Source organism: Heptranchias perlo, chromosome 6, assembly GCF_035084215.1.
Source record: "Heptranchias perlo isolate sHepPer1 chromosome 6, sHepPer1.hap1, whole genome shotgun sequence".
NCBI lineage: Eukaryota > Metazoa > Chordata > Chondrichthyes > Hexanchiformes > Hexanchidae > Heptranchias > Heptranchias perlo.
The window spans coordinates 12,864,083-12,877,438 of NC_090330.1; the positions used below are offsets into that span (position 1 = coordinate 12,864,083).

At 39.7% G+C, this 13,356-nt stretch overlaps 1 protein-coding gene across 7 annotated transcripts in view; it reads left to right on the forward strand.

The window, feature by feature from the left end:
- Nucleotides 1-13,356, forward strand: part of herc2 (HECT and RLD domain containing E3 ubiquitin protein ligase 2) — a 186,992-nt gene that overhangs the window by 117,374 nt on the left and 56,262 nt on the right. For all 7 annotated transcript variants that reach the window (XM_067985782.1, XM_067985783.1, XM_067985786.1 and 4 more), the window contains 10 exons: nucleotides 1,814-2,081; nucleotides 3,676-3,845; nucleotides 3,947-4,045; nucleotides 4,175-4,343; nucleotides 4,470-4,595; nucleotides 5,613-5,721; nucleotides 8,292-8,431; nucleotides 8,981-9,171; nucleotides 11,794-11,899; nucleotides 11,999-12,090. In XM_067985782.1, the coding sequence (XP_067841883.1) occupies nucleotides 1,814-2,081; nucleotides 3,676-3,845; nucleotides 3,947-4,045; nucleotides 4,175-4,343; nucleotides 4,470-4,595; nucleotides 5,613-5,721; nucleotides 8,292-8,431; nucleotides 8,981-9,171; nucleotides 11,794-11,899; nucleotides 11,999-12,090 (1,470 nt within the window). The remainder of the gene's footprint in view (nucleotides 1-1,813; nucleotides 2,082-3,675; nucleotides 3,846-3,946; nucleotides 4,046-4,174; nucleotides 4,344-4,469; nucleotides 4,596-5,612; nucleotides 5,722-8,291; nucleotides 8,432-8,980; nucleotides 9,172-11,793; nucleotides 11,900-11,998; nucleotides 12,091-13,356) is intronic.

Consider the following 13,356-nt stretch of genomic DNA (forward strand, 5'->3'; position numbering starts at 1 on the left):
TGGACTCCTCTCTCTTTCCCCCCCCCCCCCCCCCCCCCACACACACAAGTGGAAACAGCTTCTCTACGTCTACCCTATCAAACCTCTTCATAAGTTTAAAGACCTCTATCAGGTCACCCCTCAGCCTTCTCTTTTCCAGAGAAAAGAGCCCCAGCCTGTTCAGTCTTTTCTGATAGTTATAACCTCTCAGTACTGGCATCATCAGATGTTTCCTTTGTTTTAAAGGAAACAAAAAAGTGTTATGGGTAGCTTTAATAAACATGTTATTGTATCTGACAGGACTGGAACCCCCAGACTTGGAACCTGAGTTTCCTAGGTTGCATTGTGCTATCCAGGTGCTACAAAACTGCTGTAAATTTAGGTGCCTACTTAAAAATGAACAATATAGGGCTGTGTGTAGAAAGCGCATAAGGTTAAAAATACTCCTGTTCAAGTCAACACGAGAAAAAAAAATCTTTGCTGAGAGGAGATACTCACTGCTTCTCTAATTGTATAGTAAATCACCTGGGGACGTGCCATGCCTCCCAGCTGGAAAAGATATAACACTGTCTGTTTGTGGTTGGCTGCTCCTCATTCAGGTTGTTCGTGAGAAATGAGTCCTCAATGAATGAATCCTGGAAAAGTACACTGGGGACTTCTCTCTAGCTTGATTAATGCCTGTGTACAATTGGTCTCTGTTCCCTATTGTCCCAGTTTTTGGAATCACTTTCGACTCTTTGCTAGCAGAATGTTAAGAAGTTTTATCAAACCCCCAATCTGATGAAACAAATATTTCTATTCAGTTTACTTGTACTTTCTTAAATAACACCAAAGCAGGCATTGTAAATGAGTCCAAGAGACAGCTTTTTGGAGAGAGAAAGGATTGAAGGATATGGTGAAACGGTGGGCTTGATCCATGAAAAGGATAGGCCTGTTTGGGTCTAGTGGCTTTTTCCTGTTCCTAAAATTTCTTGGGGCCGATTTTCCTATACTGGGAAGTGCTTAGTTAATGGTTGCAAAGCAAATGAAAAGCGATGGAGTGCCATTACACTGCCACTTCTTGAGGGAATGTGACTGTTATATCCACATGAGATGTAATTAGGGTCAACCCAGCCAAAGGGGACAGGATGGATGTAATTGGCACACCCACGTCATTTTCATGTTGGGATGCTAGGTGTATATCCACTTGGAGCAGCATACAGAGGAAGTGGGCCTCAGGCCTTAGAATCATAGAATGATACAGTACAGAAGTAGGCTATTCGGCTCATTATGCCTTGTTTCCGGCCCTGCTCGGGGGCCTATATAGCACATGTTGGAACTATACTGAAGGTAAAATCTTTTATAGGTGCAGCAAGAGGTGGCTTTCTGGGTGTTTCTGGACAGCAGCCAGAAGACTCCACGACTGGTCCCCGTCACAGCTGCTACTGCGGGGCTACGGGGATAGGGCGGGGGAGTGGAACTAACTGGATTGTTCTTGCCGGCACAGACTCGATGGGCTGAATGGCCTCCTTCCGTGCTGTAACCTTTCTTGATTCTATCAGGCCCTGCAGCAGCAGCTGACTTTCCTCCCCCACTTCCAAGCACTAGGTGCTACTTGGGACGGCCTGTGCTGGAGAGCTTCTGGTCTATGGATTGAGCTTAACCAGAAAATATAAGTGGGCTCAGGTCACATCAGACCGATCACCCCTTGAGCGCACTCAGTCTAACTAGTGTGCAGGCCAGGGAGGGGGGGAAAGGAATCATTATTATCATATGTGTGTGTCATAAATTTGTTTATCTAGTTTTTATGTTAAGGATTGTAGTCTGTATGCTGAGTTGTTCTTTGCTGTGTCAGGCTGCAGCCCTTGCTGTTTGTCAGTACTTGGCAGTGGAATCTACCCATCCGTCTACACCTGTATTTGATGACAGCAGCTCAAGTGAGGCTACAACACCTGTTACAGTGCAGCCCATACGGCCAATAAAACACAAGAAGCGCCAGCCTTCTCCCCCTCCACCCTTACCCATTGTGGCTCAACTGATGGAAATGGGATTTGTGCGGAAAAATATTGAGTTTGCACTAAAATCACTTACAGGAGGCTCTGGAAACGCTACGGGATTGCCAGGTAACATATTATAATATAAATGAGCCCGTTCTGACATTAGCAAATACTTTCATATCTTTTTCCATTCTAACTTTTTTAAACATGAATATTTGGTGCAGGATTTTAGTCAGGACAGGGCTGTTTGGAAATTGCAACATGACTGAGCACAATTTAGAAAATTGTTACTAATAAGTTAATAGAATTAATATTCTAAATGATATTGCTATAACTGATGTTTCAGAAACTTCCACTGGTAACTCAACTCCTGATAAATGGGACATGGCCACTTACTTGTAATTTAAAAAAATATATATAATTGATTTAACTCGCACCAAGTCTCATTCACCCATCATCCCTGTGCTTGCTGACCTACATTAGATCCTGGTCCGGGAACGCCTTGATTTTAAAATTCTCATCCTTGTTTTCAAATCACTCCATGGCCTTACTCCTTCCTATCTCTGTAACCTCCTCCGGTCCTACAGTCCTCTGAGAACTCTGCGCTCCTCCAATTCTGGCCTCTTGCGCATCCTTGATTTTAATCGCTCTACCATTGGCGGCCATGCCTTCAACTTCCTAGGCCCTAAGCTCTGGAATTCCCTCCCTAAACCTCTCTGCCTCTCTATCTCTCTCTCCTCCTTTAAGACGCTCCTTAAAACCTACCTCTTTGACCAAGCTTTTGGTCACCGGTCCTAATATCTCCTTATGTGGCTCGGTGTCAAATTTTGTTTGATAATTGCTCCTGTGAAGCGCCTTGGTGTGTTTTACTACATTAAGGGCGTTATATAAATGCAAGTTGTTTAATGGAAAAGCAGGGTTAAATGTTGTCCTCCCTCATTTCTTTATCCTCCATGTAGAAATGAATGGACTGGGAAATTGGCTTCTCTGAGACTTTTTAAAAAAAAAAGAATCATGCAGTAAAAACTATTGTATGTAAGGAATCATAATTTTAAACCCACACCCTGCCAGCCTGTGAAGTAGCGTGTTAATGCGCCAATGTGATGTACCACTGAACACTGGATTATTGATGCCACTGGAAGTATTGTTGTCTTTACCAATAGCATAGTGTTTTGAAATATATTTGTCAGATTTACATGGGAACAAGTCATTTTTGTGTAGACTTGCTTTGAAAGAGGAAAATGGCAAATGATACATTTGAGCTGGGTATAATAAGCTGCATTCCAAAATTTCAAGGGAATTTGTTAAAATTAAATGCTCATGAGTTTGAGGGTTTTTGTATAATGTACTTTTGAAACAAGAAATACTTAACACATTTTTATAACACTGGGATTATTTGGGCAGTCGCATTCTAATTGTCACCATAATGCGCTGTTCTTAATATTGTAGCCTTGGCATGCTGTGGTGACTAAATGCCAAATCTGTTAGAAACGTGCAGATTTTCTGAGTAAAATATAACCATTTTTTGTCCAAAAGTTAATCTAGGCAAAAACACTTCAGTGCATGAATAAAAGTTGATATTGAGGAGACAGTGAGTTGAAGAGTAGCCTTAGATCTCTTACATAAATATTGTTTTTCAGATATGTGACAAAAGCAACGTAAAACACAACTGCATCAGTGGCAGTTTACTATTTTTTTTTTCCCGAATTTTATTTCAAAGGTGTGGAAGCATTGGTCGGTTGGCTGTTGGATCATCCTGACGTACAAATTACAGACCTTTCTGATGCGGAGAGCACTCTATCGGAGTACTCAGACGAAGAGATTCTGGAAGAAGTAGAAGAGGCTGAAGCTGCATATGCTGTGATTGGTTCTCAACCGACTCTACCTAATGTACTTTTGAAGCAGGATGTACTTAGCACATTTTAATAACATTGGGGTCATTTGAGTGCTGACATTCAAGTTATAATAACACACTGTTCTTAATTTTGTAGCCTTGGGCTGCTGTGGTGACTGAAAGCCAAACCTATAAGAAACGTGCAGATTTCCTGAGTAATGATGATTATGCTGTGTACGTAAGGGAGAATATTCAGGTATGGATTGTCTTACAATTTAAATATTGGGAACCTACTGTATTTGGCTTTCCGTGCAATAAACACTTTAATATTTATAGCGATAAGGTGCCCGTTTCACTTTATTCTGAGCTTTATTGTATCATACAGGTGGGAATGATGGTTCGATGCTGCAGAACTTATGAAGAAGTTTGCGAGGGAGATATGGGAAAAGTAATTAAATTGGATCGAGATGGATTGCATGATCTAAATGTGCAATGTGACTGGCAGCAGAAAGGTGGCACTTACTGGGTCAGATACATCCATGTTGAACTATTGGGTAGGTTCATACTATACAACTATAATCAGAAACACGAGTACTGTACAGTAGTTACTGCTCTTGTTATCTTTTCAAGTGTAGCTTAGCAGATGTTTCATTTTCATTGCATGTTTTCTTTTGCCTCAGGTTTTCCTCCACAGAATTCTACTTCCCACATAAAGATTGCAGATAAAGTACGGGTTAAGGCTTCAGTTACTACTCCAAAATACAAGTGGGGATCAGTTACCCATAGGAGTGTGGGAGCTGTAAAAGGTAAACTAATCGCGTTTGCATTCTCTCTTTCTACTTCACCAAAAACAATCACGTGAATTGTGCCGTGTATTGATTCAAGACTTGGAAAGCTGCTACAAAATAAGCTGCAGGAGTCTACTGTAGTTTTGTAGTAATGTATGTAAGATTACTAAATGTTGCATAACATCATAGGGGAGAAATGCCCCCCACTCCCACTTTGATTTGTAATAAATGAGTTTTTTATATTTCTGACAAAATATAGTAGATGAGTAAATGAGCTAGAGTTTTCTAAAGATTTTCCTAAGCACCTTTAACGGCACTATATAAATTAAAGTTGTTGTTGTGAAGCTGACTTTTTAGAGGGTATTGAAGATTGTGTTCTTTGTCCATAAATGTGGTTTTAAAAAAAACAAATTAAATATAATTGGTACTGGAAGATGATTGGATAATCTACGCAAGTAAGATCTTCTAGTCAAATTGTTAATTGGATTAAATAAAAATGTTTACATTATTTGTGCATAAATTATTTATCTCCCTTGTGATTTGGTTATAAGGCAACAATAAACTCACTCTCTCTCTCTCTCTCTCTCTCTCTCTCTCTCTCTCTCTCTCTCTCTCTCAATTTTCTGTAACAGACCAGTCTTAGTGTAGAGTAAGCTTTTTCTTTTAGTTATGAATTTTAAGATGGGACTGGACTAACTCCTGGGTCTTTTAGTAGCAATGCTGTTACTTATCCCAGTAAGTCTATTGTACAATTTTGTTTTATGCGCTCCACCTTTTCAGGAATCTATTTAAGCCTACAACTTGCTGAATGTAATATTGATGTACAAAGACTTAACATGTTTGTGTAACACTATTTTGTTTGCTATGTTAGTGGAGGTGTTGAACTATTTATTATGTACAATTTGTCACAGTTAAAATGATGAAGGAGATAATTGCATATTTTAAGTGTATGTAAGGATTAGCACAGGTTAATTTCTAGGCTGAGTCTGTTATGAATCCTAAAGAATTACCAAAATGTGGTGGCATTTCTTTCAGCATTTAGTGCTAACGGGAAGGATGTTATCGTTGATTTCCCTCAACAGTCTCACTGGACTGGTCTGTTGTCAGAAATGGAGTTGGTACCTAGCATTCATCCAGGAGTCACGTAAGGAATTTAATAGAACTTGACTAAACTGGTACTTTTTAAATCATGTTCTTTTCCATTTCTCCTGTGAAATAAAGAAAAAAAGTATGTTTCATATTATAAGAATACTAATTTACAGTAAAATCTGGAATATATAAAGTGAAGGGCAAGGCTGGTAGAAGTAGAGAACCTTGGATGACTCGGGAGATTGAGGCACTAGTCAAAAAGAAGAAGGAGGCATATGACATGCATAGGCAGCTGGGATCAAGTGGATCCCTTGAAGAGTATAGAGATTGCTGGAGTAGAGTTAAGAGAGAAATCAGGAGGGCAAAAAGGGGATATGAGATTGCTTTGGCAGATCAGGCAAAGGTGAATCCAAAGAGCTTCTACAAATACATAAAGGGCAAAAGGGTAACTAGGGAGAGAGTAGGGCCTCTTAAGGATCAACAAGGTCATCTATGTGCGGAACCACAAGAAATGGGTGAGATCCTGAATGAATATTTCACATCGGTATTTACGGTTGAGAAAGGCATGGATGTTAGGGAACTTGGGGAAATAAATAGTGATGTCTTGAGGAGTGTACATATTACAGAGAGGGAGGTGCTGGAAGTCTTAACGCGCATCAAGGTAGATAAATCTCCGGGACCTGATGAAATGTATCCCAGGGCATTGGTGAGGCCACACTTGGAGTACTGTGTACAGTTCTGGTCACCCTATTATAGAAAGGATATTATTAAACTAGAAAGAGTGCAGAAAAGATTTACTAGGATGTTACCGGGACTTGATGGTTTGACTTACAGGGAGAGGTTAGACAGACTGGGACTTTTTTCCCTGGAGAGTAGGAGGTTAAGGGGTGATCTTATAGAAGTCTATAAAATAATGAGGGGCATAGATAAGGTAGATAGTCAAAATCTTTTCCCAAAGGTAGGGGAGTCTATAACGAGGGGGCATAGATTTAAGGTGAGAGGGGAGAGATACAAAAGGGTCCAGAGGGGCAATTTTTTCACTCAAAGGGTGGTGAGTGTCTGGAACGAGCTGCCAGAGGCAGTAGTAGAGGCGGGTACAATTTTGTCTTTTAAAAAGCATTTGGACAGTTACATGGGTAAGATGGGTATAGAGGGATATGGGCCAAGTGCAGGCAATTGGGACTAGCTTAGTGGTATAAACTGGGCGACATGGACATGTTGGGCCGAAGGGCCTGTTTCCATGTTGTAACTTCTATGATTCTATAAATTACTCTCCTGTTTGTATGATTGGCCCATTTTTTTTTAAAACTAACCCAATGTACAATTTGACCATTACATTTAGTGAAAATAAATAGGATATTTTTAATTTATTTAATCTTCACGTAAAGTTTTACAGAACATCATCTGAATTGGGGTGGTGGGGGGAGGAGAAGGAGGATGAGGAAAGAATGCTGTAAAAAAGAGTTTGTCTCGTGGAAGTAGGGATGTTCCTTTAAGCACCACATATTCTACCTTGTTTGTATTACTGCTGCATATTGCGATTGCCGTACTACTTCAGGATCATCCTGGAGGGTAAAGGCTACTTCTCTTCCATTGCCACCGTCAACGTTTCTCATTCTTGCCCCTGCCCTCCCAATCTCTGCTGATACTGCGAGGACCTCTTAGATTTCTTTGCCTCCAAAATTTGAGACCATTTGTTTCAGTTTCCTTGTGTCCAGCCCAAACCCAATATTCTGTTTCTCCCCTGTCTTCTTTCTTTCCCATCTCCCAACTAACCCTCATCAGTAATGAAACCCATTACTCCTTGACCTCTCCCGATCCAGCTTCTGACCACTCAACAACTTCCTCTTGATCAAGTACTTGCCAGTGTCATCAACCATTCCCTTTCCTTGGGCACTGTTTGCCTTCTCCTCTTCAAGACTTGTCATTATCCCTCTCCTTAAAACATCTATCCTTGATCCATCTGTTCTTGTTATTAGCTGAATTCTCACTGACATTGTCAACTGCTCCCTTTCTCCCAGCATTTTCTCTTTCTCCTTCAAGACTGCTGTCATTAACCCTCTCCTTAAAAAATTCACCCTTGATCTGTCCATCTGTGCTATCACCCATCTCCAAGCTCCTCAAATGTATTTCTTTGCCTAGCTCTGTGCCTACTTCTTTCACTTCATTGTTTGAATTCCTTCAGTCTAGTTTTTGTCCTGTCTAAGCACTGAGACTGACCTGGTCCATGCACAATATTTTTTCCCGTTTAAGTAATAGTCCTTTGCTGGATTTTTTTTTGTCTTCATGTGAAGCACTTTGTATATTCCTACATTAAATTTCATCTGCCTCCTGCCTGCTCAATTCTCCAGTACATGCAAATCCTCCTGTAGTTTATCCTATGCCTTGGGAACAGGAGGGGAAAGAATTCCCTGCTTGCATGACTTCTGTAGGGCAGTTGAAGAACAGTGCCCCATGGTTCCTCTGTTTTGGACGTTGTATTGCATTCAGTGAATAAGGAGATTATAGATAGGCAAACTTAACATTTTTTTAACATCATGATGGAGTTAGTGTTTTTTAAAATTTAATAATTTATCTCCAGTAATCAGTTTTTTTTTTTCTTCCTCTGTTTTTTTTAAAAAATAGGTGCGATGGCTGTCAAATGTTTCCAATGAATGGGCCCAGGTTCAAATGCAGAAACTGTGATGATTTTGACTACTGTGAAAACTGTTTCAAGACGAGGAAACACAATGCCAGACATACATTTGGTAGAATTAATGAGCCAGGTGAGATGAACTGGAAGGTTGTTTAGTAAATAAATATATATATTTTTAAAATTCCATTTTGGGGAATGCAGCTTCATACAGAAAAACTTCCAGTTGTATTTCTACTAGTAACCAAATAGTCCACACCAACTTGGCTATAGCTACTAATTCTGTTATGCAGGAAGTATGTGACAATTTACAATATTACTAAGTATTTGTATTTTTTTTAAGCCCCAGAAGTAGTTGATATACTATTCTATTATTATTAGTAATGATAATTGTTTAAAGGGAATATCAGACAATCTTAGAATATGAAGTAGTTTATGTAAAGATACTATCAGTATTTATATTTCAAGTAGCTGTGTGGATAAAAGTTCAATTCGGTTTCTCTCATAACTCTCCAATTCCATAAGTTTGGGTTCCTTTTGACATGCCTGTTTTTTTTCCCCCCAATGGGCTCACATGTAGTTGCTGGGGAAATGCAAAGTTTCTCTATGATTTTGCCTATCCAACGGTATGGCAACATTATGAAATAATTGTGTTAGTAATAATTTCTATATTGGTTTAAAGGACAATCACCAGTATTTACTGGGCGTTCAGGAAAACAACAGAAAAGGCGATACAGCTGTCAGAGAGGAATGTTGCTAGATGATTGGTCAAGGGTTGTGAAGAACTTTGGAGTCTCCTCGTCTGTCAGTCAAGCTTCCCGCCTAATTGATGGCTCTGGGCAGTGTTGGCAGTCTTCAGGCTCACAAGGGAAAGTAAGTGAGAAGTCACTGGTATGACCAGCCACTCTACCTTGTATATTTGTCTTCCACAAGGGTAGGTCCATCACCCACTGAAAAATCACTGAGACTCTGTCTCTCTAGAACTTTCCTTTCCTATTTGAAATTGTGTTGGTTATGATCTTCCTCAGTTCTTTATCTTCTGCTTTTAGTTGCACTTTTCTCTTAGTAGGAAAAGCTCCCAAACCTTTTCTGGTTCAAAGAAGCTAAATCTAAATTATTAAGTTTATGTCATCCTTGATTCAATCAAACATGTTTAACATTGTTACGTAACACCTCCTTGCTGGTGCTTCTTTCAAATAAGGTGTTTCAATAAATGTTTACAATGAGTTTCAAGTTTCTCATATCTTTTGGTGAGGACCTAATGGCTTCACTCAGTTTACCTTTGCCCTGTGTATCTTCACTCACCAAGATTCAGTCTTGGCAACTCTGTCTTAGTCCACATTTAAAAAGAAGTACATTGTTGGTAGTACTGCATGTTGCAAAAGAACTTACCTCAGTCTTCCAGGAAAAGAACAAGGATTTATCTCAAACTTTTTCCGAAACTTGCTTTTTCCAAGCTGGCACCGTGGTCAGGAAGGAATTATTAACCTGAGATCTCTGATTTGCCTCACTGGACTTGCAGGTCCATGGTCCAAGCAGCTTTTGAGTTGTCAGTTGATGCTTCCTCTTTGGTTGACATACGTGGGACATAACAGTCACTGTGCATTCCTGAGGTGCAAAACCTCTTTTGAAGTATTTGTTTAGGCCGAAGTTCTCAGACTACATAAACTTTGGTAGACCCTCTAACAAGAATAAGCTTCCTATGAGAACCATCATGCATAGATTTGCTTCAGTAGCAGCAGCAGTTATTAAGAATTGGACGTTTGATTAAACTGTTTTGTCGCGGCTAATATATTTGTTTGCTTCAGAGGGGTGATTTGAAAGAAAGAACTTGCATTCATATAGCTCTTTCATGACCTGAGGAAGTCCCAATGTGGTTCAGTCAGTGAAGCATTTTTGAAGTCACTGTTGGGAATGTAGGGAAATGAGACACTCTCACAACTCGTGTTTACACTGAAGTATCAGCCTAGATTATGTGCTCAAGTCTATGGAGTTCTGACTCAGAGGAGAGAGTGCTACCAATTAGGCAAGGCTGACACCTAAATTACTGCTGCCTTTGGCCAATGCTCTGGCATATCCTTTGTCTAGTGCGATTTATCTTTTCTGCAAGCATTGAGTAAGTTTACTTTGAGGTGTTTAGGATATTGTTGATGACTCTTTGAGGCTTTTTGATTTTGTGTGGGGGAGGAGAAGGGGGTGGGTGTCGAATGTATCTGAGTTACTTCCATATAGGTTTCTTCTTCCACGTGCTATATAGCAGATAGTTGTAGGTTTGGTAGAGTTCAATTCCATTTTCATCTAGCACAGTCAGGGTAGACCTAATGATCCCACTGGCTAACAAGAATCCCGGATCTTTTATTTACATTGTCCATATACCACAAGGGTATAGAGCTAACACTTAGTCAGTTTCTAATGTTCGGCCACCAAGATGTTACTATCTGTTGCATGACAGACTAGCTTTGAGGAATAATATTTGGATTTTGCACCTGCTTTACTCATCAGTCTTGATTGTGAAAACAGGGAGTTGATTTCAGTGCCATTTGGTGTCGATATGTCTCAATACTGCGTAGCTTAGCCTCTGGGAATCTCTATACTTAAAAGAATTCTATACTGAGAGAAGGTAAGAAAAATCAAAGGAAATTAATTAAGGATCTTAACCCTAAGAATAGGGTTAACCATTAAGCTATCAGATTCACTAAGTGTCTTGCGTAGTTCTAATTTGGCTCTGAACAGAGAGTAAAATGCCAGTGATTAGTGAATGTAATTTAATTGTTATTTGAACAACATAAAGACCTCGCACCATATTCATTGCTTTCTCATTATATATTTTTATCATTAGTCATTTTGATTTTACACTGTCGACTTGATATTTCCTCCACCCCTTGCAAATAATTCTTTTGCTTTATGATTTCCCCATCTGTTACTATGTTTTTCTGTCATCTGTGAGGGTGTGCATTCTGGAGCACTCACTTGTGGGTGATGGTCATCCTTGCCACTCTTAATTGTCCTGACAGTTACACTTTTGTGGGACATGGAGCACTGATAACAAATTGCCAATTGAGCGTGTGGTTACACTGCCCCTGTATCCCCATGCCACTTGCCTTACAGCGGGCATGCTTTCAAGGAGGAAAAGTAGGGAGAATAAATGGTTTCCCTTTATCTGGTTGAATGGCACAGTTAAGACTGTCTGAGAACTGATTAAACCTGATGCATTTGTGATTAGTAGGTTGGAGTATTCTCTGCAGCTGAGACTCAGGACTGGTGCTAGTTGGCTGTGTCAGTCTAAATTGTCCATAACGTAAACATTCTGAAAATCTGTTTTAGTGCATCATCTTTGTACACTTTGTTGCATTTCAATTCTATAGTAGCCAGGATGTTTAGGCTTTGCTGTATGAAGTAATATGATCAGTTCAGCAACCTTGTTCCTTGCAGCAGTATTTGGCTTCACTTATTGGACAGATATGTTCTCTTAACCGTGCATTTTTACTTTACTAGCACTGGATTCGATTGGAGATCTTTCCAGATGTCGTTGCTCATAGACTAAAGATGGTTGTGGATCCTGCTGACAGTAGTTATATGCCTTCATTAGTAGTAGTCTCAGGTAAGTTAAGTACATAAGTGCCATTTACATCCTCTTGTTTGTGAATATGCTTAGATAAAAATATTTTTGATCAAATATTATCTCTGTGCTTCAATTCAGGTGGAAACTCATTAGATAATCTTATTGAGCTGAAGACGATCAATATCACCCCTACAGACACTGTGGTAACGCTTGTTAATGAATGTGTGGAGGTAAATGTTTTCAGTGAGTTTTAAAGCTGTATATACAGCCTCTCCAAAAGAGTGTGTTTTGTCCTTTGTTTGAGTTCTCCACTAACTCCTACAATAAGCCCAGGTTACCAGTAGAAAACGTCACAAAAACATCTTGAGTTGAGGGGAAACTGTTTTATCTGGACTTTCACTCCTGGATTGTACCAGTTTCCCACAATGGTGAAACATTTGCCTTTGACTCAACTTGTGCCCGTGTGTATGTATACAAAGATAACATTTCTGTTTTTAAAAAAAGCTATTTCACTTTTGCCTTTACCCTGTTTAGATGCTAATTGACCACCACCTTCCTTTATGATCATTTTATGTTGTATAAACCAGACAGGACTATAAAAGCACTATAAACTCTCCTACCCATATTCATGGCCACCCCCTCGTCCTTGCTATCTCCCGTGGCGCCTCTACTCCGTTGGTCTTGGTCACAGACAAGGCGAACTCCGACCACTTCCTTGTATCCCTCACTATCCACATCCTCCTACCTCCTTCCAGTACCACTTCCTTCTGCATCTGCAGCTGGAAAAAAATTCCCAAAAAATGATACAAAGCTAATGAAGGTGGTTTGTTCTTATGGTAGACTCCATAGCTGAGCAGGATAAGCTACTGTACTTGGGAATTGGGCAGAAAGGTGGCAGATGAAATTCAATTAGAGAATTACAAAGTGCTTCACATGGGCACAAAAAATCTAGGAAGGGACTATTACCATAAAGGAAATGAAAATAATGTGCATGGGAAATTAAGTAATCTGGATGTTCTGATTGACAAATTGTAGCTATCACAACAATGATCAGTGGCAGTGAGTAAAACAAATTAAATGTTGGGATGTATTAAAAGGTCAATATGGAGCTGAAATATAGAATGAAATTCACTGCCTAAATCCCTCAGCAACTCCACCTCCCTATCCTCCTTTAAGACCCTCCTTAAAAATCACCTCATCACCCCTCCTAATAACCTCCTTCTGTGGCTCACCGATTATGCCTCCGAGAAGCGACTTGGGACATTTTTTTTCTACATTAAAGGGGCTATATGAATGTAAGTTGTTGGGGTTTTTTTGAGAATGATAAAGCCATGTACACTGTCTGCCTTACATTCATTCCATAATCTCCAAAGCACTTTCTCATGAGATGCAAAGCCCTTGTGAAACAATTGTAAACAATTTTACAACACCAAGTTATAGTCCAGCAATTTTATTTTAAATTCACAAGCTTTCGGAGATTTGCCTGAGGAAGGAGA